This window comes from Sorghum bicolor, chromosome 2, assembly GCF_000003195.3.
Source record: "Sorghum bicolor cultivar BTx623 chromosome 2, Sorghum_bicolor_NCBIv3, whole genome shotgun sequence".
NCBI classification, from domain to species: Eukaryota; Viridiplantae; Streptophyta; class Magnoliopsida; order Poales; family Poaceae; genus Sorghum; species Sorghum bicolor.
In genome coordinates this window covers 68,136,665-68,157,092 of record NC_012871.2, presented here as the reverse complement: position 1 = coordinate 68,157,092, position 20,428 = coordinate 68,136,665, and the positions used below count along the sequence as shown (strand labels likewise).

The 20,428-nt window shown below is 45.2% G+C and overlaps 4 protein-coding genes across 8 annotated transcripts; 3 read left to right on the top strand and 1 right to left on the bottom strand.

Moving 5' to 3' along the window:
* LOC8080697 (putative cyclin-dependent kinase F-2) lies at window positions 1,658-2,935 on the top strand. The gene has a single exon (XM_002462834.1). It carries the CDS (start codon window positions 1,658-1,660, stop codon window positions 2,933-2,935), a length of 1,278 nt encoding a protein of 425 aa, XP_002462879.1.
* LOC8080696 (nucleoside diphosphate kinase 1) lies at window positions 6,443-8,776 on the top strand. The gene is made up of 4 exons (XM_002462833.2): window positions 6,443-6,727; window positions 6,926-6,974; window positions 7,741-7,972; window positions 8,423-8,776. The coding sequence occupies exons 1-4, from the start codon at window positions 6,674-6,676 to the stop codon at window positions 8,538-8,540; spliced, it is 453 nt and encodes a 150-aa protein (XP_002462878.1). The 5' UTR covers window positions 6,443-6,673; the 3' UTR covers window positions 8,541-8,776.
* On the top strand, window positions 9,548-11,676 carry LOC8077457 (FAD-dependent urate hydroxylase). Of its 2 annotated transcripts, none has more exons than XM_021453950.1 (5): window positions 9,548-9,989; window positions 10,120-10,191; window positions 10,301-10,466; window positions 10,549-10,777; window positions 10,884-11,676. In XM_021453950.1, the coding sequence occupies exons 1-5, from the start codon at window positions 9,643-9,645 to the stop codon at window positions 11,402-11,404; spliced, it is 1,335 nt and encodes a 444-aa protein (XP_021309625.1). In that variant the 5' UTR covers window positions 9,548-9,642; the 3' UTR covers window positions 11,405-11,676. The 2 variants fall into 2 exon arrangements, with proteins under 2 accessions (XP_021309625.1, XP_021309626.1); XM_021453951.1 differs by having other exon boundaries at window positions 9,897-9,989; window positions 10,110-10,191.
* On the bottom strand, window positions 12,520-19,417 carry LOC8077456 (protein VASCULAR ASSOCIATED DEATH 1, chloroplastic). Of its 4 annotated transcripts, none has more exons than XM_021453946.1 (18): window positions 19,098-19,417; window positions 18,905-18,967; window positions 18,098-18,151; window positions 17,020-17,085; window positions 16,826-16,921; window positions 16,645-16,752; window positions 16,414-16,511; window positions 16,156-16,313; window positions 16,005-16,045; window positions 15,847-15,934; window positions 15,675-15,761; window positions 15,520-15,574; window positions 15,034-15,100; window positions 14,740-14,836; window positions 13,945-14,006; window positions 13,823-13,862; window positions 13,404-13,690; window positions 12,520-13,159 (listed from the first exon to the last, which is right to left on the bottom strand). In XM_021453946.1, the coding sequence occupies exons 1-18, from the start codon at window positions 19,284-19,286 to the stop codon at window positions 12,926-12,928; spliced, it is 1,890 nt and encodes a 629-aa protein (XP_021309621.1). In that variant the 5' UTR covers window positions 19,287-19,417; the 3' UTR covers window positions 12,520-12,925. The 4 variants fall into 4 exon arrangements, with proteins under 4 accessions (XP_021309621.1, XP_021309623.1, XP_021309622.1 ...); XM_021453948.1 differs by having other exon boundaries at window positions 16,645-16,746; XM_021453947.1 differs by having other exon boundaries at window positions 18,101-18,151.

The following is a 20,428-nucleotide window of genomic DNA, read 5'->3' as shown; positions in this document are numbered from 1 at the left end:
CAACAAGGTTGGAACAATGCAGAGCACGGTGCCGGATGGCTGCAGCGGCACGGCGCTTCGTGTGCTGTAGGACTTGGCCGCGATGGGGGCGCGAGGTGCGTGAGGGCGGCGGGCGGTGGCAACGGTGGGTCGGTGGCCCAGCGTGGGAGACTCAACATGAAAAGATCAGGGAAGTTTTTTTAGCCGTCGGATGTTCATTCGACGTCGGATACACACCCGAAAGTTAAGACGTGACTTGCTGGAGCAACGTTACCGAATCCAAGTCCGGAAAATGACTGTTTTGCCTCTATTTTTTTTCATGTGTATGATTTTCCTAACAGATTTTTAACAGTGCCATTTTTTTACATTGAATATATTTTGAAAATATTTTTTTACACAGATAATTGTTCAATTATGACACAATTTTTGGACACTGTGCTACACATGAAAAAGAGGGTTAGAAGAGTCTTTTTCCATCCAAGTTAATGGAGGTCAGATCTAATGACAAAGCTATCTGGGGATCCAAAAATAAAGTCCGTGTAATATTGGAGAACTTTTATCTTTCAGTGCTAAAAAAATGAAGAATTGAATAATTTTTTGTTGCTAAAAAAAGGAATTTTCTTTTACGATTGTGTCTCTTTAGTCCTCAACTCTTTGTTTTTGATGTTTGGGTCCTAAATATTTATACATCACACACAATTAGTATACCATGTTAGCTTTATACATGGGTTGACGCGCAAGTTTGGGACCTAAAAAACATTATTGCATAAGTTTAGGATCGAGTATCAAAACTTAAGAATTAAGGACATGAGTGACACCATTGTTTAAATTTACGAACCATTCGTGAATTTTGCGCCAAAGCTAGGGTCAAGCAAAATCAGATGCGATATTCTTTCGTAAATGGCTGGCTTTGAGAATTTTTTTTCTGTGTGATTGCCAATTTGTTATTAATGTCTTATTTGACATTACACATCAGCAGTTGTACTGTTGGAGATTTATCATCTCTAATTCTTGACTCCTCTCAACTATTGGAGATGAGACCAATGATCCGAAGTAAATGCCCTTATTGTGCAGACAATGGGCAGAAATTGACCGTTTGCCGATAAAATTGATGACTACAACAACGACTTTGTGGTGACAATCATCAAAATCTTCAAGGGTAATATAAGATCTCGACCGAAAATTATTTGATTTAGCTGGTAATTTTATCTTAACTAAAAACAAACAGAATTGCATCTAAAGAATTGTTGTACTTACACATGAGAGAGAGAGAGAGAGAGAGAGAGACGGTGGCGGCGGCAAGGAATGTAGTTATACTTATACCACGAGGTCCAAATTCATTTTAACAACCATGCGTTGAAATCTTTACAATGGAATTACCATTAGAATACGGCTCCTAATATCAGCTCCATTTCCGACTCGGAAGATTAGTCAACCGGCAGGCAGCAGCTCCATTGTCATGTGCAAGTCCGACGGAACGAGCAAGACAAGACTAGACTACGTGCGGCGGATTTCCGAGTCCGGTCGCCAATCGATTGCAAGCAGAAGGAGCGGGTTCCTTCGTTTTCCTCCATATAAACCCCCCGAGTCTCCCCTCCGGCGATCACCAAGCATCGCCTCGACCGTACGTTCGCCGTGTCAACCGCCACGCAAGCTGAGACCGTCGCCAGCTCGCTCCATGGCCAACCCAGACACCACGCAGATAACCTCCGTCGCCACGCGCGTCGCGGCGCTCTGCGACGTCATCCAAGAACACCGCCGCACCGGGAAGGCGATCAGCGGCAGGCGAGCCGCAGCCATCTCCGCGATGATCGACGACGTCGCCGCCACCGCCGCCGAGGGTAGGCCCAGGGCCTACAGGCGGAAGCGGCGCATGGCCAACGCCCGCGGGTACAAGCAGGAGGGGCGCAGGGTCGGCGAGGGCGAGCGCGGCGTCGTCGTCAGGGCACGCCACCGCGGCACGGGCCAGGCCGTCGCCGTCAAGTCCCTCCACCGCAGGAGCGGCGGGAGCCGCGCCTCCGACGTCCTGCGCGAGGCCTGCTTCACGGCGGCAGGCGGTGGCCACCCCTCGCTGGTCGCGTTCCGCACCGTGGCGCGCGCGCCGGGCACCACGGACTACTCCATCGTCATGGACCTGCACGTCGGGCCGAGCCTCAGGGCCGTCATGGCAGACCGCGACGGGCGGCCGTTCACGGAGGCCGAGGCGCGCCGTGTCATGCGGCAGCTGCTGGCCGGCGCCGAGGCGATGCACCGGCACGGCGTCGTCCACCGAGACATCAAGCCCGAGAACATCCGCGTGGGCGCCGGCGCCGTCAACGTCAAGATCTGCAACTACGGGGTGGCCAAGTCCGTGGCCGAGAAGGACCCGCCGCAGGCCTTCGCCGGAACCATGGCGTACATGGCGCCGGAGGTGCTGGTGAAGAACGCCGACCACGACACGCTCGCGGACGTCTGGTCGCTCGGCTGCGTCATGGTGGAGATCCTCACCGGCAAGCTACCGTTCGTAGTCGCGGCGAAGGACGAGGACGACGAGGCCAGTCAGCTGTTCAAGATCTTCGACGTGCTCGGCGTGCCGTGCAAGAGGGTGTGGGAGGCCCTCAAGCCCCAGGTACATGACGACAAGGTGCAGGTGTGGCGAGCGCGGCAGCTGCGAGCCGGTCACGGCAGCCGCCGCCGCAACCGCCTGCGAGAGCTGGTCTCGGAGGAGATCCTGTCCGGGGACGGGTTCCAGGTCCTGAAAGGGCTCCTGACTTGTGATCCCGAGAAGCGGCTGACGGCGGCCGCCGCGCTCCGGTGCCCGTGGTTCACCGACAACGTTGACGACGATGCTGTTGCTTCGGAGAGGACGACCGCGGTCACCATGATCGCTGCCGTGGCCAGCAAACCGTGGTCACTGGCCACGTCATTCGTTAGGCGTGCTCTAGGATTGCTGCAGGGATTGTCCTGTGAATGTTAATGAGAAGTATACATTCGCTGCTGTCATCGATGTTTTTTTAACAAAAAAATATATATTTTATCGACGCGGCTCTTCTATATTGCAAGATAAGCCAAATTTATATATCAAATATAAATGTGCCTTCCATTAGCTAATGGCTGTGCTTTCCTGTCAACCCAATGCATAAAAATTTACCAACACAAACGATTTCTAATTTTCTATAGCCCTGAACTTCGGCCATCGGACCAGTCTATATCCCACATCCAATGGACCCTTTTCTTCTTAACCCAATCTTCTACAGTACACATATATACTCCTAACTTCATGGGCCACGCGAAATGAAATTTGAAAGCAGAGCAATGAAACGTTCAAGAGCTGAAGTTCAATGGAGATTGCAACTTGCAATTGCACGACCATGTCCCATAGGGCCATTTTTTTAGGGACTAGGGCCGTTGTTTTTAGATAGAGGGTATTTTTGTTTTTAAATGACGGAGCTGTGGAAGTGGAAGGGCGACATGAAGCTGGGGCCGGGCGGCATGAGGAGGGCTTTATGCACAAGGAAAGGGATGGGAAACATAAATTAGTGCAAAAATCAACAGATCCTAACTTACATGGAGGTATCATCTAGATTTTTTATTAATTTTAAATGAAGAAAATCCTTATTTAGTACTAAGGCCTTGTTTAGTTCACCCTAAAAACTAAAAAGTTTGCAAGATTCCCGTCACATCGAATCTTGTGGACATGCATAAAACATTAAATATAGATGAAAACCAAAACTAATTGCACAGTTTGTCTGTAAATCGCGAGACAAATTTTTTGACCCTAGTTAGGCCTTGTTTAGTTCACCCAAAAAACCAAAAACTTTTCAAGATTTTCCGTCACATCGAAGCTTTCAGCACATGCATGAAGCATTAAATATAGATGAAAAAAACTAATTGCACAGTTTACCTATAATTTGCGAGATAAATCTTATGAGCCTAGTTACTCTATGATTGGACAATGTTTGTCAAATACAAATAAAAATACTACAGTAGCGTTTCCCAAAAATTTTTGGCAACTAAACAAGGCTGTCCATGATTAGATAATATTTGGCACAAACAAATGAAAGTGTTACGGTGGCAAAAAAAAAACTTTCATTTCGGCAACTGAACAAGGCCTAAATTTTCCTGATACAACATTATCTTTATTTGTTTTCTTCAAATAGCACTTTTTTAGATATGACCTCTAACGCCGTTAACTTGGTGGGAAAATGAGGATACAGATTTAGTGACTTTCCTTCGTAAAGTCACGTTGTAACTTTCCCTATGATATCCATCGTCCAATTAAGATCCAAGGAGGGAGATCGATTCAAGGCGTGGAATTGCTTCTTCTTCCACACGATGGTCCTTCGCAGGGCCGCAGCACTGGATTGAAGCCTTGAAAGCTTCATTCGTTGCACTGTGCTTCCACGGCATCTCCTCGCACAGGAGCACGGCCCATGATGGCGCAGTGGTCAAGCTGGCCTAGGTGGCAGGATGCCCCACCAGTGCAGGGCCGCAGCCCGCAGGATGTCAAGGAACGCGAGCACGCTGTAGGAGCAGAGCAGAGCATGAAATCGCAATCTGCCACACCGTAGGTCTCTTGCAACTCGTTTCCATCTGCGCCTCCCTGGAGGGATCGGAAGTCCCACGCTGAGGCAACCGCGCTGGTGCCCCACTCGCCGTGCTGAACTTCGCACCAGCCACGCATGCTCGCCGCATCCCGTGCCCGCGACGGCCAGCCGCTTGCCGGCGCCCTGTGCCCAGGTCAGCTGGCTGCCCACCACGCCGCCCTCCGTGCTGGGCGTGCACGCGCACGGCGCTGGCCACGCGCGTCGCCCCGCCGCCCTTCGCGATGGTGGCGTGCGATCGTCGTATCCCATGTCCGCAACGGACGCCGCTCGCCGTGCCGACCTTCTACCACCTGCGCACAGTCGCTGCCTCCTGTGACCACGACGCTGGCCGCTCGCTACGCCACCATCCGCGTTGCACACAGCGTTGCCCGCGACCTCGCCACGCCAGCCGCGCACCTTCGTCACGTCGCCCTCCGCGATGGCGGCGCGTGCTCGCCGCATCCCATGTCCGCGACGGGCGTTGTTGACGAAAGCTAGTCGGGGTATACCCACGGTAGTAGTTTATCGGCAGAGAGATGCGCAAGCTACAAACTTGATGGTGACGCAAGACACAGACAAGGATGATTTTATCCAGGTTCGGGCGCCGTGTGGGCGTAATACCTACGTCCTGCGTCTGATTGTATTGCTGTGTGTCGAATTGAATTGTCTAAGGGGGATCCCTTGCCTCTCTTTATATAGTCCAGAGAGCAGAGTTACAGATCTGTAAACTAATCCTCTGATCCATAACAAACCACACACTAGGGCGGATCCAACATGGAGGTTGGGGGTTCCAAGTCCCCTACCCCCATGTTGCCATGAAGCCTCCTCTAACTTTTGTTGCCATGGATAAAAAGGAGCAAGGAGAAAGAAGATGAAACACAGGAGAGGGAGAAAGAAGACAGGGAAGATGAGCCCTCTCTCTCTCTCTAAAATCCATGTGATTTTGTCGAGGAACACTTGTCTTAAAAATTGAGTGAATGAAGGTATAATTTGTAGATACATATTCTATACTCTGTAGAATGGTATGGCATCAAACAGATGAGCAAACCTTGTATATAGAAGAAACTGAACTAAATCCTAATCAATTCCACTCCAGACTCAAAGTTGTATCCTTAGAGGGGTGAAAATACTATCGCTCATCAGAAAATAGAAGCTAAAGCCAAGAACTAATATCTGTCTTTTGGATATAGAAATACTCAATATATCTTCAGTTCCACATGGGTTTGTTAGCTTGGAGCCATGAGCAATGTGCTAGGGAGCATAATCCAGCATAAAAAACTATAAATAATTTTTAAAATTATCCAAATTTTTGCCCTAAATAATATGAAAATAAAAATTATAAATTCCGATTTAGTCTTAGAAAATCCATAGAAAAACTATTTTAGCACATAATATTTGGATATTTTCCTAAAAGTATGCAACTGAAATTTTCTAAGCTAAAACCATTTTTCCATGAATTTCCCAAGAATAGATCAAATTTTAGATTTTTAATTGCATATTTTACCCAAAAACAATTTAGATAGTTTTTATTTTTAATAATTTTTTAAAATATTTCTAGTTTGATTTAACTTATTTAATTTTTAACTTAGTCTAATTTACCCTGATGACGTTGCGCCACAATATCAAAACATCATCAAGATCATACAAAGTGCAAGAGCAAACGGTTTGAAAAACACAGAGAAGTGAAAATATTGGCTTTATAGTTTAGAGAGAAAATCAGACTACCACAATAGTTAATAAAAGAGCTAAATTGAAAAAAAAATTCCGGAAACCAGGCCTGGCCAAAATGGAGGAACCTTTCTAGCCCAAAGTTTCTCTCAAACAAAAACAACGGCTCGGGCGTACACACCGACAACAGGCTCTCAAGTACAGTACTGTACTTTGGCGTCCCTGGGCGAATATCTCGAGAATGATTCTGTTCCCACATCCCACCTCAGAAAAGCAAGTCCAAACCCACATAAAACAAGCCCGCCCGTCTCTTTCGCCACCCCAAGACGCCCCACGCCTCTCCTTCTTCTCCTTCCCCATCCGCCCATCGCCCGACCCCCTCCTCTCCCCTGCGGTCTGCGCTCCCACAGCCTCACACCTGCGCTCTCGCCGATCCGCATCGCCCGTTGTTGGAAGGAACGATGGCGGAGCAGACCTTCATCATGATCAAGCCCGACGGCGTCCAGCGGGGCCTGGTAATAATCTCATCCGCCGCTTCCTTTTCCCCGTTTTTTTCTTCCATAGAAGAGTCTGATAGAGATAGATATAGGAGGGAGTTTGTTGATCCCGGCGGCTTGATGTCTGTTTTCGGGTACATGTTTTGATTTCGTTTGGGTTTCCGCGTCATGTTTCATGTCTGGTGCCCAGTTTTTAACTGCCAGTTTGTTGTGCAGATCGGGGACATCATCAGTCGGTTCGAGAAGAAAGGGTTCTATCTCAAGGGTAAGGATGTTTTTTTGGTTCTCGAATTGTGATCTCATACTCTGTTTCATTTCCAAGTTATATATATGCATTAACTTGCCTGTTGTTTAGGCAAAGATTTGATCTGCGTGTTCCGGTGAAATCTTACATTTGTTTAATCTATCTACGTTGGGTTCCGTTTTGTGAAAATAGATGTTAGTTATGATTGCCATCTAAAAAAGTATATTAGTCGTGCAAGCAGGAATATTATGCTGAGATTTGATTTGATTGAAAACCATTATCTTTCTGTCACTAGCCCATGATTGGTCCCTTTTTTAATCTGGGCAGCTGATGGTCATAGTAATTTGGAATTAAATGCCTGCTGTTGCGTTGTAAAGTCTAATCATCAATTAGATTGATAGACTACAGATCAGCACTATTGTTAAAAAAAAAATTGAGGATCCTAGGATATGGATTCCAAAAGCAGATATTCCTGCCCACCATCTGTGCCTTTCATCATGTTTTGAACATTCTCTTTCCATTTCAGCGTCAAGGTAACTTTTACAGCACAACAATATAACAGAAGGCAATCAAGCCTTGGCCTGTCGTTATATTGGTACTGTATTATGGATGCCATAGAGAGAAACTATTTTATTGAAAAATAATGAAGAAGCTGAACAAAACCTTATGGGAGAGACTATTTAGTTTAGCTTTCCTCATGTTTACCATAGTGGATCTTCTTTGAATAATCTTATAATCAATATGTGCTGTGTTAATGAATTATTTTGTTACTTGCTATATAATGCAGGGATGAAGTTTATGAATGTGGAGAGGTCCTTCGCCCAGCAGCACTATGCTGACCTTTCTGACAAGCCCTTCTTCCCTGGGTTGGTGGAGTACATCATTTCTGGCCCTGTTGTGGCAATGGTGTGGGAGGGGAAGGACGTTGTATTGACTGGCCGCAGGATCATTGGGGCCACCAGGCCTTGGGAGGCAGCCCCTGGTACCATTCGTGGGGACTATGCTGTGGAAGTTGGCAGGTGAACATTCCTTTCTTTGTAATTAATTGTACTTTATTGTGACGATTTTAGTAGTTTAATAGCTTTGCTGCTATCGAAGTCCACTAGTCCTTGCCTTGGCAATTTTCTGGTTCAATCTAAATAAACGTGTGGTTTATGAATGCAATCAATGTCAATCAAATAAGATGACTCGAATAATCCTTGTGAGTGAGGATATGCTCCATTTTGAAATATCTACTCAACCACTATTTTGTTTTTTAGAAAAAAAAAACAGAATATATAGAAGCAAATAACACCAGCTGCTTGTGATGATAGATGTTTTGTTTAGAGTAAGAAGTATTATAATCTCTGACACATAACATATCTTGCAAAACATAGTCTTGGTTGTGTGGTCTTACTAAAAAAATGAAATCATGGTTGCTGGAACTGTGCATGTTTGGTCCTGTACTAAATTTGTCACCTCTTGTGTAGGAATGTCATCCATGGAAGTGACTCCGTGGAGAACGGAAAGAAGGAGATCGCTCTCTGGTTCCCTGAAGGTGTGGCCGAGTGGAAGAGCAACCTTCATCCCTGGATCTACGAGTCTTGAGCAGTTGAGCTTCGCGGTATTGGATGCCTGCTTCCATGAAAACTGAGTTTTGTTTGAGTTATCTATTGGCTCTGGCTATAGAGTCATAATTTAGTGCTTTGTGCTACATCTGAGTTAAGTCTGCCAGAACTTATGTGGCATTTGAGTTTCTGTCTTTGCGCGTGGTTTAATGTGTACTGTGATTGTGAACCAACTAATGTGATCTTAAATAAAACATGCATGCCAAGTTTGTGTTATATGATTGTCAGGTCACTACGATTATACTTGCTTTAAGCGCTTAAAGCTCGAGGATCCTGCCTGTGGTTTGATGCACTGTGAATGTCAAGCAACTGATGTGATAATAAACAATCCTCCAATCTTTTTCCCCCAAATTGTAGATCGGTTTGATGCACTGTTGCTCGTCTTCATTCATTTGACACACATAAATATATGAGGCGGCCAGTCACTCTGGCCTTGTTTTCCCTTGCGCGTATTCATGAAACATTAAATATAGATAAAAACTAATTATACAGTTTATTTCTAATTTGTGAGACGAATCTTTTAAGTCTATTTAATCTATAATTGGACAATATTTGTCAAATACAAACAAAAGTGCTATATTAATCATTTTGCAAAAATTTTTAGAACTAAACAAGGCCTGAATGGAAAGCGAATTGTGAACATACAGAACAAAATTTCAGATAGCAAGTCGTGCATAATAGTGTAGACGGTCTAGATAATTAAACGAATCAAACACCTTGGGATGGATGCAAGCTAGCATCTGCAAGGCCATTATCTCATCATCTCAATAAACCAGAGGGCTCAGCATGAAACCATCCAAAAAAAAAGGTCATCTCTACTAATAAGACTCGCTCCGATCTATGCTCAAAAAAAAAAAAGACTCGCTCCGATCGATGTCCCCGTCGCTCCCGTACACTTCTCCCACCACAGCACACCAGTGGACGTGTCTTGTGCATGCTCTCTTACTCCTGGGTCAGGAACATGTGGCTCCAAACCCTCCACCTTTCCAGACCTGTAATTTCTCACGGCAGTCAAATGGCCGCCCGCATGGCGCTGCCAGTTCCCCGACCCAAACTCCTGTTTTGTCATCGCCGCCGTCGCCATGGCACTGGCTACGGCCACGATCTCATCCCCACAGCTCCGGTACTGCCCCTCTCCTCGAGGTCGGCGTCGTAGGCGTGGACGCCACGGAGCCGCAGCGGCTACCGTGGCCGCCTCGGCGACGCCGCGGTCCTCGGAGGAGAACATCGTCATCGTCGGCGCGGGCGTCGCGGGGCTGGCCACGGCGGTCGCCCTTCGCCGGCTGGGCGTGGGCGCCGCCGTGCTGGAGCAGGGCGACGCCCTGCGCGCGGGCGGCACGTCCCTGACGCTGTTCAAGAACGGGTGGCGCGTGCTGGACGCCATCGGCGTCGCCGACGAGCTCCGGTCCAAGTACCTCCGCATCCAGGGGTGCGTTCCTCTTCCCTCTTGTTGCATTCAACTTCAACGTCAACTCAAGCTGCCCTGCCGCCGTTGCTCCGTTGCGTTCGTGGATCGTTGTGGGTTCTGAGCTGCACTTTGAGGTTCCAGCTGACCGCAGGATGAGGATGCGATCGCCGGCGGCGGGCGGGCGGGAGCTGCGCGAGTTCTCCTTCGAGGAAGAAGCTCCCGGGTACTGCAATTTCGTTCCATATCCTGATCAACATCGTGAACGAATGCATTGCTTCAAGTATGTACATGACTCGGAAGCTGCTGGTTCGATTGCTTGGCACATTTGGCAGACAGGAGGTGCGCGCGGTGGAGAGGAGAGTGCTTCTCGAGACGCTTTCTTCTAAGCTGCCACCAGGCACCATATCGTTCTCATCCAAGCTGAAATCGATTTCAGAGCAAGGGCCTGCAGGAGGCACCCTGCTCGAACTGGAAGACGGGAGGCAAATTCTCTCCAAGGTGAGTGAGAGAACTAGCAAATTCTCGTGCAGTTTTGACATACGTACGAATGAAAACAACTGCGGCCTCTGCCTGGCTGCAGATTGTGATCGGCTGCGACGGAGTGAACTCGCCGATCGCCAAGTGGATGGGCTTCTCGGAGCCCCGGTACGTCGGGCACATGGCGTTCCGGGGCCTCGCGGAGTACGCCGACGGGCAGCCGTTCGAGCCCAAGGTGAACTACATCTACGGCCGAGGCGTCCGCGCCGGCTTTGTCCCCGTCTCCCCAACCAAAGTCTACTGGTTCATCTGCTTCAACAGGCCAGATCCAGGTACCCTACATAGCAAATGCCAGATGAAGGTTGCACGGCCTATGGCAGTTTCATTTCAATCGCTGACAATAATGGCATGGTTGGTTCTGGTGTTGTTGGCTGGCAGGGCCGAAGATCACCGACCCCGCGGCGCTCAAGAGCGAGGCGCTGGAGCTCGTCCGCGGCTGGCCATCGGACCTGCTGGCGGTGATGCGCAGCACGCCCGAGGGCGCCGTGGTGAGGACGCCGCTGGTGGACCGGTGGCTGTGGCCAGGGCTGGCCCCGGCCGCGTCGAGGGGCGGCCGGGTGGTGCTGGCCGGCGACGCGTGGCACCCCATGACGCCCAACCTCGGCCAGGGCGCCTGCTGCGCGCTCGAGGACGCCGTCATCCTGGCGCGCCGCCTCGCCGACGCCGGCGGAGCCCAGGCCCAGGCTGCCATGCGCGCGTACGAGGCGGAGCGGTGGGCGCGCGTGTTCCCGCTCACGGCGCGCGCGGGGCTGGTGGGCGCGCTCGTGCAGTGGGACAACGCGGCGGTGTGCGCGGCCCGCGACGGCGTCGTCATCCCGAGGCTCGTCAGGCTGGGCCCGTTCCTGGAGCACACCAACTTCGAGTGCGACCTGCTCGAGCCGGCGCCGCAGTCGCCATGAGACCTGCACACCAGCTTTTCTCCTGGACAATGTGCATCAGTGCCCGAGCCATTTTTACTGCTCATTCATACTAGTAACTAGTACGTATATTGACTAACCTCATACTCAGATTGACATGTACTCCCTCTGTTCCAAGATGTGTCTACAGATATCTGGATTATTTAGGGTACGAGTACGATATACTGTACGTTTGGTCTTTTTTTCTTTACCTTGATTGAGAATTTGAGATTATAAATTTCAGTCGAACTGTGAATGACAGTGCATCTGCGAAATCCTTGAGCCCCCTCTCACTGTGAAGGAAAGTTCTTGCAAAATCTGAAAGCACAGCGAACACGTAGCTCTTCGCTCTGGTAAAGTTTTCTTTACCCTTGAGGGCATATGCCCTCACTCTCCTACCCATTGGATTCGCTTTGAGAAGCGTGCAAACACACATCTCAATGCGGTGCAGACAACTAAACCAATGGCAAGCATTACAATATCACATATAGGCAAATTTTGCAATAGCACATCAGAGTACGTGGTATTGGCCATTTCACGCCACATGCACTGAAATATGCCTTGTCTCATTATGAACGTGTGGATCTTTGCTGCAGTAAAGAGCTTCCGTTCATCAGCCATCACTTGGAAACCGCTCGCTGCGAAAATGGACGGCTGAGATCACTTGCATTAACAGGATCGACTTGCCCCTGATCTCCGTGCAGTAGCACGAGCGCGCGCTGCACCTGATCTCCGTGCATGGTTATGAATGGAATATTCTAGCACAATAAACGGACGTTGACCTGCAGAGACACCTTGTTCAAGGGCAGGGTACTGGTGCTGCGAAACTCGATTAGTGAAGATTGCGATGCAGTACAGGCATTACGACTCACGAGCATCCGTCCATGATGTGGAACCGGATCGAAAAACACATTTCCTTTTGCCACCCGAGCAATACATAAATCAGAGAAGGTTTTAATTTTTGGGAAAAAAAAAAGTACTCCCGCTTCAGAGGAATCAAACATTCTTATTCGACCAAATACATATAAAAAAACATTGATGTTTATGATGTGTAAAATAAGAATAATTATATAAATCATCTAACATATTTTCTTAATAAATCTAATTGAAGATCTAAATGTAATAATATCTTCTATAAACTTAGTTAAGTTTAAGATTCTTTGACTTAACTTCTCCTGAAATGAGATTTACAACTTTTTTTTTTGGGACAGATGGAGTAAGTGAGAAGTTTCGAATATCACACCACCTTAGCGTGACTGCAATGAAACGTCCCTCACATTGTACTTGTACATCACCTCAACGCAACGGATAAGGTCCAACTATTTACATCGGATGCTATATACCGGGATCTTGCAGTTTTGCCTTACGGCAATACCTCTGCTCTGCAACAACACTCCACCTCTCCGTTTGCATCTGTATGATCTGTAACAACAGAAGAAACCTGAACAACATCTCCAAGTTGTTTTGTATACACCTATGAATTCGCAGCAAGAACTTGTGTCCCTGTCATGTACGCACGCTGCGTCATGTGCTGCCCCTCAGCTTCTCCAGTCTCTCCAGGTAAGACCTGAGCCAGGCAAACTCGTGCCTCATCTTCTCCATGTGCGCCTCCGCTAGCTGCATCTCCTCGCTTAGTAAGCTGAGGCGCTTCTGCACCCACTCCATGCTATCTTTGCTATAACCTAAACTGCCCGTCGAGACCTCATGAGGAGCCATTTGGACCTGGGGGGATCTTGTTAGTAGAATTATGATGGTTACCTGCAACACAAGTATGTGTCAGAACGGTTGGCTCTCAAGAGGATGATGATTCACTGATCATTGCCATCATTTGGTTATGTTCAGATAATTTTCAGTTAAGGTTCATTCAGTTCATGCAGTATTACATTAAGATTATCTGATTATGTATGTAGCTACTGAGCGCACAAATAACTAACAATAACCAGCAGAAAGACCATATCTAGTCTGTATTAAAGTGCATCTGCATAAAATCCAAAATACTTGCCTGCATTAGGATAATGAGAGCCACCAGTGCCACTGCTAGTACTGGACCAAGTTGGCTTGATCTCATGTATGACGTTAATGAGCCCCACAATTCTTGTGAAGTGGACGCGATGGAAGCATCTCTTTGTGTTCTCTGCTGGTGAACTTGAATAGGAGGAATGAGGCTCCTCACAGCCACACCAGAATCATCCTGCGAGGAACTAACCACTGGAACTGCTACTTCCACGGCATTTTCCTCGTTTGTTGTAGCCCCTGATTGAACAGCAGAATCAGTTGTGCTGGAGCTTCCTGTAAGAATGGATGGACAAAATAGCCATTAATTTGCTTCATAACTTAGCCCTTGCAGTGAAAGAGGTTGCGGTTATAGAGAAAATTTGGAACTGCATCAAATATTTCATTGAACCGTGAACTAGAAAATACCTTTTGGTCGGTCATACTCCTGCTTCAGAAGATCATGACCCTGAAAACATGAAATAGGTTATATACACCTCCAAATGGGAAGTAGCTCTGAGAAATATCTTCAATTATGAGAATAGACATACGAGCTTAATCCAGAGACTGAAAACTTCACGGCATTCATCTTTTGTTGACTGCTCTATTTTCCCTGTGAGTTAGAGATTTAAAGAATATAAGCAGTGATGCCATATGTTCTAAATAAATGATAACATATATGATTTGGATGTTGGAATAAACTAATTGCACAAACATACAGATGCCATGATAGCAAAATTCGAGCATGGAATCTGATCCACAATAAACAACATCTGCAAGAGTCTCTACATCAACTCCGTTCTATTTATAGTGATACAGTCCTTTGACTAAGCCTCTCAGTTTCACTGAATATAGCACAGCAAGCCAAAGAACTAACTTGGCCAAATCAAGTATATGACATATTGAACTGCAGGAAGGGGGGCTTGTGTCATTTGTACCCAAGTAACCATTATTTTGTATTTTTTTCCCAACTATGCAACTAAAAAACAGTAAAGACATAAATAAAAATGTGCACCATTGTTGTGGAAGTATATAGAGCTGGTATAAGTTGTAACACTAGGGGTTTCCTTGGCAAATTATGTTTTGGTTTATCAACACATAAGCTGAAACTTAACATAAAAAGCGTAGCTTGTAAGATTCAGACACCAGGTTAAGTTGGCCTAACTTGACAAACTTTCTCACAGAAACTAGAGTTGGTAGGGGTTAATTCTGTAGGCATGCAAAAAATGGGCCCTAAGAATATTGAGGACATTTTGAAAGTGCTGGAGGATCCAAAATACAAAGATGCAGCATAATTCCAAATATGGTTCTCGCTAGAGATTCAGGATACAATGGATGTAAATTACCTCTAAATATTGTTTTCTTTGAGAAAGCTACATTAATATATATCCTGAGGTCACAACAGTTCTCATCTAGGCTATCTTGTTCGACATCCCAGATGCCCTGAAGGTAAAAACAAGATCAAACAAGAGTTAAGGGCTTTAAAGCTAAGAGAAAATCAATGTTAATATGGCATATAACAACAGAAGTTGGTAGAAGCAAAATGAAAAATCATATATACATTATTTTCCATTGTACACAAAAAGGAAATTCCAAGCTAGATAAAAATCAACATTATAAACAGCGTTTGGATTACTCACCTCTACAGTGAAATGGTCCCCATATGGGGCATCACCTATTGACTGAGAGGTTTGAATCATTAGACGCCTACAAACAAGTGACAGAAGTTAATTGCAGGGAGCTGTAACATCAATTATTCTTCAGAAGGGAAACATTGCTACAAGAAACAAGCATGCAGAACTAGCAACAGATTACTGCTAGCATGATAATGTCTGGATGCCAAACTGATAATATCTTAAACACAAAAGTTGGCACGGAACATCAGGTTAGAAAGCTAAGACATGCACATAGCAATCAACTACCAAGAAGGCAACCTGATCGGACTAAAATCCAAATATAAGAAATTAAGGCATGAGTTTTCTTCAGGTACAGAGCTAAGTTTGATAAAACCAACAAAAGAGGACACTAAAATAATTGCTAGCTCTACAATCTCAATTTTTATTCCGTAGTGACCAAAGGTGAGACACCACACTACTTAACTGGCAGAAAATGAATCTTAGACTAACCTGTTTTTGTAAAGACGAAGTTTCTGAACCTCTTGACAAGTCCCAAATTTTGCACCTAAAGACAATTCAGAGTAATCAAAGAAGAAGAAAGTCATAGCCCATGTCATATTCAATGCCAATTAATTTCTTCAGTCAACTGAAAGCGCTTGACTTACCAAGATAAATTTTTATCGGATGCAAAAATGAGACATCCCTTACAAGTCCCCCTTGCTCATCTATACGCCATTTCGAGCAACTGAATTCTGCAGGTCATCCAGGTCAAAACTCAAAATACTTCTAAAGACCAAAAGATGTTCATGATTAAGGAAAGGATAGATTGGTATCAACCTTTGTCACCACATTTTTTGTGGAAATCATCCACAAAGCCAAAAGCACCATCAGACAATAAGAAATTAAAGAGAACCTCCACAGGCACCTGTTTTTAGGATGTTAGTGTTGTAAACGTAATTGTCAATACTACTACAAAGAAATGGAATCTTGCAAACCTGAAACTTTGACTCCGTAATCATAGTGTAAGACTCAGGTACTGTGAGAAAAGGCATGATGGACGTTTAGTAAAAACAAATCATGTAACGAGTGGCTAGCAAACAATTAATGATATACAAATGAATAGGAATAACGAAGATGACAACAAACCACTAGGAGCATCATCAAGTGGTTCCAAATTGAATGGGTTTACTGCAATGATGTTGTCTTCGAGCCCATTCTCCTCGACTTTTGAAAACCTTTTGGAAATGTTGATGTTCGAATCACCACCATCAGCACTACTTGAGACAGCTGTACTATCGACAGACCTACAGTACAACATGTTTGAATCATAAATAATTATAGAGAAAAGAAGTCGATTTCAAGATTTAAGACAAGCGTATATCATTTTTATCCATAAGCCAAAACCTGTCCGGTGGCGATGAATCTTCATCTTGTTTAGATTCCTTTGCTCCTTCCAATAAAACATAGCCATTTTCTTCACTGCTACTAGCTGACTTTGTCTCCTATATAGTGCCGTAAAAGATTCCGTGTGAACAACAGTTTAGAAACAAACAGTAACTCCAAAGTGGCAGCTCCAGGTCAACAGATTGAAGTTACCAATGTGTTAATGATTCATAAAGAAACAAATCTGCTAACCTGACGTTCAAGGAGCAATCTTGCATCACTAACATGTTGTTCCCAGCCATCTACTATAATTCGAAAGGCTTCATCACGTGACAAGAAAGATCCAAAGAAGTGCTGAAACTAACAGGACATTAGTGCAAGTGGTTTGATAATGTATACATACAAGAAACTTAGACAATGATAGCTCCCTCACCCTTCTAGTACCAGCAACAATTTCAATGGCATTAGGAAAAATGGCAGCTGTCTTTGCTTTACGAACATCAGTTACCTCTTGCAAAGGTATTATTTTCTGGATAACAGGAACAATGTCAGGGCACTTCTCGAAGTGCAATTAAACAAGCTAGAACAGCAATATGGTGATGTTGTCCTTGGATCATTTATTATTACCTTTGTCTCATATCCAAATATATTAGAGTAGAAGCATATATGGTGAAGAAATAAATACATATGCCCCTGCAAGATAACACAATTTAGTAACAAAGTCCATTAAGAAAGCTAACTTTAAACATTGCATTTATTTCCTTAAAAGATAAAAAGATAACTGTACAATTTAACTCAAAAACAATTTTGAAGTTGTCAGATGACCTGGTAGATTTTTAGACACAAAGGCACTGGCTTAGCATTGATGCAAGATAAATGTATAATAATGCACGAAGAAGCAAAGAAACACATGTGAGTCTCAAGGGTAGCAGATGCCCTTAGTATTAAGAAGGTTCTGATGTTTCATAAGTGGAGAAGTATTCATTTTCATCATAAGGTTTCGAGCAGAAACATTGCTACATTCAGAAACCACGCAAAGCTCATTCATTACTTAATAAAATTTTACAAGGCCAAAATCTGTTCATTTATTTCATTTGAGGTTAACAGGAGATATATTTAAGGAAAAAACAACGCAAATTTAATAGGAGCATGTACTCATATTATGTTTTCTTCCTCGATAAGGCTTGGTAACTTTAAAAAAACAATAAAGATGTACTAACACGGCATCATGCAAAACACACTTGGGAGATTTTCTAATTGGATGGAAAAGATTAGGTTTGCCACGCCAGCATAGGAAAAGCAAATTCGTGGGTCACATAAAAGGTTTATGCAATCAGTGATGTCCTATCTTAATGAAATGACATGTAGCTCTCCTGCATAGTTTGAGGAAAAAAACATTAAGCATTGGTGGATCACATATTATGTGATGGGCATCTATTAGTTTATTTAAGGAACAAACTTAAACTGAATGCTAGACTGCCAATATTTTGGCCTGTCGCTGTCTTGACTAAACCAGGCATAGAAAAAGTGAATCAGCACAATATTTGGACAGAATTATCTGCCCGCTATATACTCGCATTGTTGATTCTTGGCGTACACATGAACAATTCAAGATCTCACAAGAGTATAAATTTTCACCAAATATAATGGATGACAGATAAATGTATAATTTATCGTAATGTCTTGGAGACGATTATGTAAGAACTACCTGAAGAAGAATATTTTCTTGGAGAGCGCAGTTAAAATCTTGCACGAGAACCTGGATGATACCAAAAGTTAAATAAAATGCAAAAAAACAAATTGCATTCTCAGTTTCTCACTTGCATAAATGAAAGTGTACCAACCACACACCATTTGTGGAAATCAGTGTTTTGCTTTATTCAAATGGACATGATAGTCCATAAATAAATGTTATCGAATGGCAAGTGCATTGAATCAAATGATAAACTTGACAAGTATGGTAACAGGCTATGTTAGATGGACACTTGGCTTATGCGTTATTGCTCAAAATCCACTTATCAGACTACCTTTCAATCAACTATCAGCAAAATAACTAAGTATGATCACTCAAAATCCTCCTTTTTGTACAGTGGTTCAACTAACTGTCAACCAAATCAAAACGCAGAAGGAAACTCATGAAACTACAAACCGCTTAGGAGTGAAGTCAAACCAATAATTATAACAAGGCTCCTCTGAACTCACTCATAATTCAAACCAAACTCTCAAAGCAAGATGCTGGCGTACTCCAGAGCAAAGGAGCAAGATGCTAGCATACTCCAGAGCAAAGGGTAAAGCAGCTAGTAATTAATTATGATAAGGTTTGTCCTAGAAAACGACGGGTGATCAAAAAGTCAAAGCCCCCAACGAAATCCCTCAGCACCAGTACGAGCACTTGAGCATCCCAATTCCGCCAGAACGGAACGATCACGGTCCAAAGTCAACAGCTAGATCGCAGAAAGAGAGGAAAGAGCTAGGGATCACTCGACGCCAATCAGCCGGGCGCTCAATTTACCTCGTCGGGCGGCAGCCGGAACAGAAGCCTGTACTCCTCGCTCCTGCTCGCGAGCAGCGGGCTCTGCACGACCAAACACCGCGCCACATCAGACACGCACCAGGGCAGAGGAGGAAAGAAAAAAAAAAGGAAACGCGGTGCGATTCCAGCGGTGATCGAATTCGCACGCAAGCGCGCTGCGCGCGGCACCCACCGAGGAGGCGTCAGGGGCGGAGAGCTGGTCCCCGGAGTGGGCGGAGTCCGGGGAGGAGGACCCGGACGCGTCGACGGCGGGCGGCGCCGACGCGAGCCGCCGCGGCGGGGAGGCGGGCGAGGGCGCGGCGGTGAGGATGTCGGTGGGGCCCGCCCGGCTCGGGGAGGCTGCGACCGTGGGCGAGGCCATGCCGGTGGACGCGGGCGAGACTGGGGTCGGGTCGGGCGCAGTCGCGCGGAGTCGGAGCGGAGGCAGAGGGGACCGACCTCGCCGGGAGGAGGGAGGGCGGGCGGGGGTGTGAGGGTGGTGGGAAGATTGAGAGAGAAGGGTAGGTGAGTGAGGGCAAGGAGAGGAGGAGGGTTTGAATAATAAAGGCGAGGTGCGTTTGACGGTGACGTGTTCCGGCTCCGGCGTTTCTGCGACTGGCTATGGTATGGGTTTGGTCGTTCCAGACTTTCACAGGAAGAAAAACGGGCAGGGGAGCAATAGTCTAGTGCGTTCGGCCTTCTGTTCGAATTATCTTCGGGCCTGGTTTTGTTGACGTCAAAAACCAAAAAAAATTCAACACATCAAATCTTACAGGGCATGAAGTATTAAATATAGATAAAACAAAAACTAATTACACATATTGTCTGTAAATCGCGAGACGAATCTATTAAACCTAGTTACTCTAAGATTGAACAATAATGTTTGTCGAATAAAAACAAATGTTACGATGTTAAAATCCAAAAACTTTTTAAATTTAAACAAGGCCTGTTTATAATCACATCCAACTTTCTCTCGTCATTGAATATATCTTCATTATTACATAATACAAATCTTCATCTTTAATAACTTGTAAACTTTTGAGTTTTGAATAGTAATAACTCCTAATATTCTAAATTATAAGACGTTTTATTTTTTTTTCTAAACTAAATATATACACTGTCTAGAAAAGCCAAAACATCTATATGAGTGAGAATCTATTAGATATTGCCATAGAATATTATGACTATGATTTTCTAGATGACGAGATGGTCAGAGTAATCAGGGGACTCAGAACAAGGTATAGCAAAACTTATATTTGTTAGTGGAGAAGTTAAAGAAGCTACAGTACGTACTATATAGCGAGACTTATTTGTGAGGGAAAACAGAGCAAGGTGCCAATGCGGTCTTCCCCTTAGGTCAGTCTCAATGTATAGTTTCATGACACAGTTACCAAAACTATAAACTAGGTAACCGAGCCACAAGAGTTTCATGGGGATGAAACTCTTCTCTCATCTGATAAAACTCCTTCATTTAATGACCCTACCAAGTCAGCAATTTTGCTTATGTGGCACCCTATTTAATGT

Excerpts from the sequence above, each read along its gene's own strand:
- LOC8080697 (XM_002462834.1), top strand. The coding sequence starts at position 1,658 with ATGGCCAACCCAGACACCACGCAGATAACCTCCGTCGCCACGCGCGTC.
- LOC8080696 (XM_002462833.2), top strand. The coding sequence starts at position 6,674 with ATGGCGGAGCAGACCTTCATCATGATCAAGCCCGACGGCGTCCAGCGG. Across the intron at positions 6,728-6,925 it reads ACGGCGTCCAGCGGGGCCTG|ATCGGGGACATCATCAGTCG; the intron begins GTAATAATCTCA and ends TTTGTTGTGCAG. Across the intron at positions 6,975-7,740 it reads GAAAGGGTTCTATCTCAAGG|GGATGAAGTTTATGAATGTG; the intron begins GTAAGGATGTTT and ends TATATAATGCAG.
- LOC8077457 (XM_021453950.1), top strand. The coding sequence starts at position 9,643 with ATGGCACTGGCTACGGCCACGATCTCATCCCCACAGCTCCGGTACTGC. Across the intron at positions 9,990-10,119 it reads AAGTACCTCCGCATCCAGGG|GATGAGGATGCGATCGCCGG; the intron begins GTGCGTTCCTCT and ends AGCTGACCGCAG. Across the intron at positions 10,467-10,548 it reads GGAGGCAAATTCTCTCCAAG|ATTGTGATCGGCTGCGACGG; the intron begins GTGAGTGAGAGA and ends GCCTGGCTGCAG.
- LOC8077456 (XM_021453946.1), bottom strand. The coding sequence starts at position 19,286 with ATGGCCTCGCCCACGGTCGCAGCCTCCCCGAGCCGGGCGGGCCCCACC. Across the intron at positions 18,152-18,904 it reads TCCGGCTGCCGCCCGACGAG|GTTCTCGTGCAAGATTTTAA; the intron begins GTAAATTGAGCG and ends GGTATCATCCAG. Across the intron at positions 15,101-15,519 it reads CTTCGTCTTTACAAAAACAG|GCGTCTAATGATTCAAACCT; the intron begins GTTAGTCTAAGA and ends ACTTGTTTGTAG.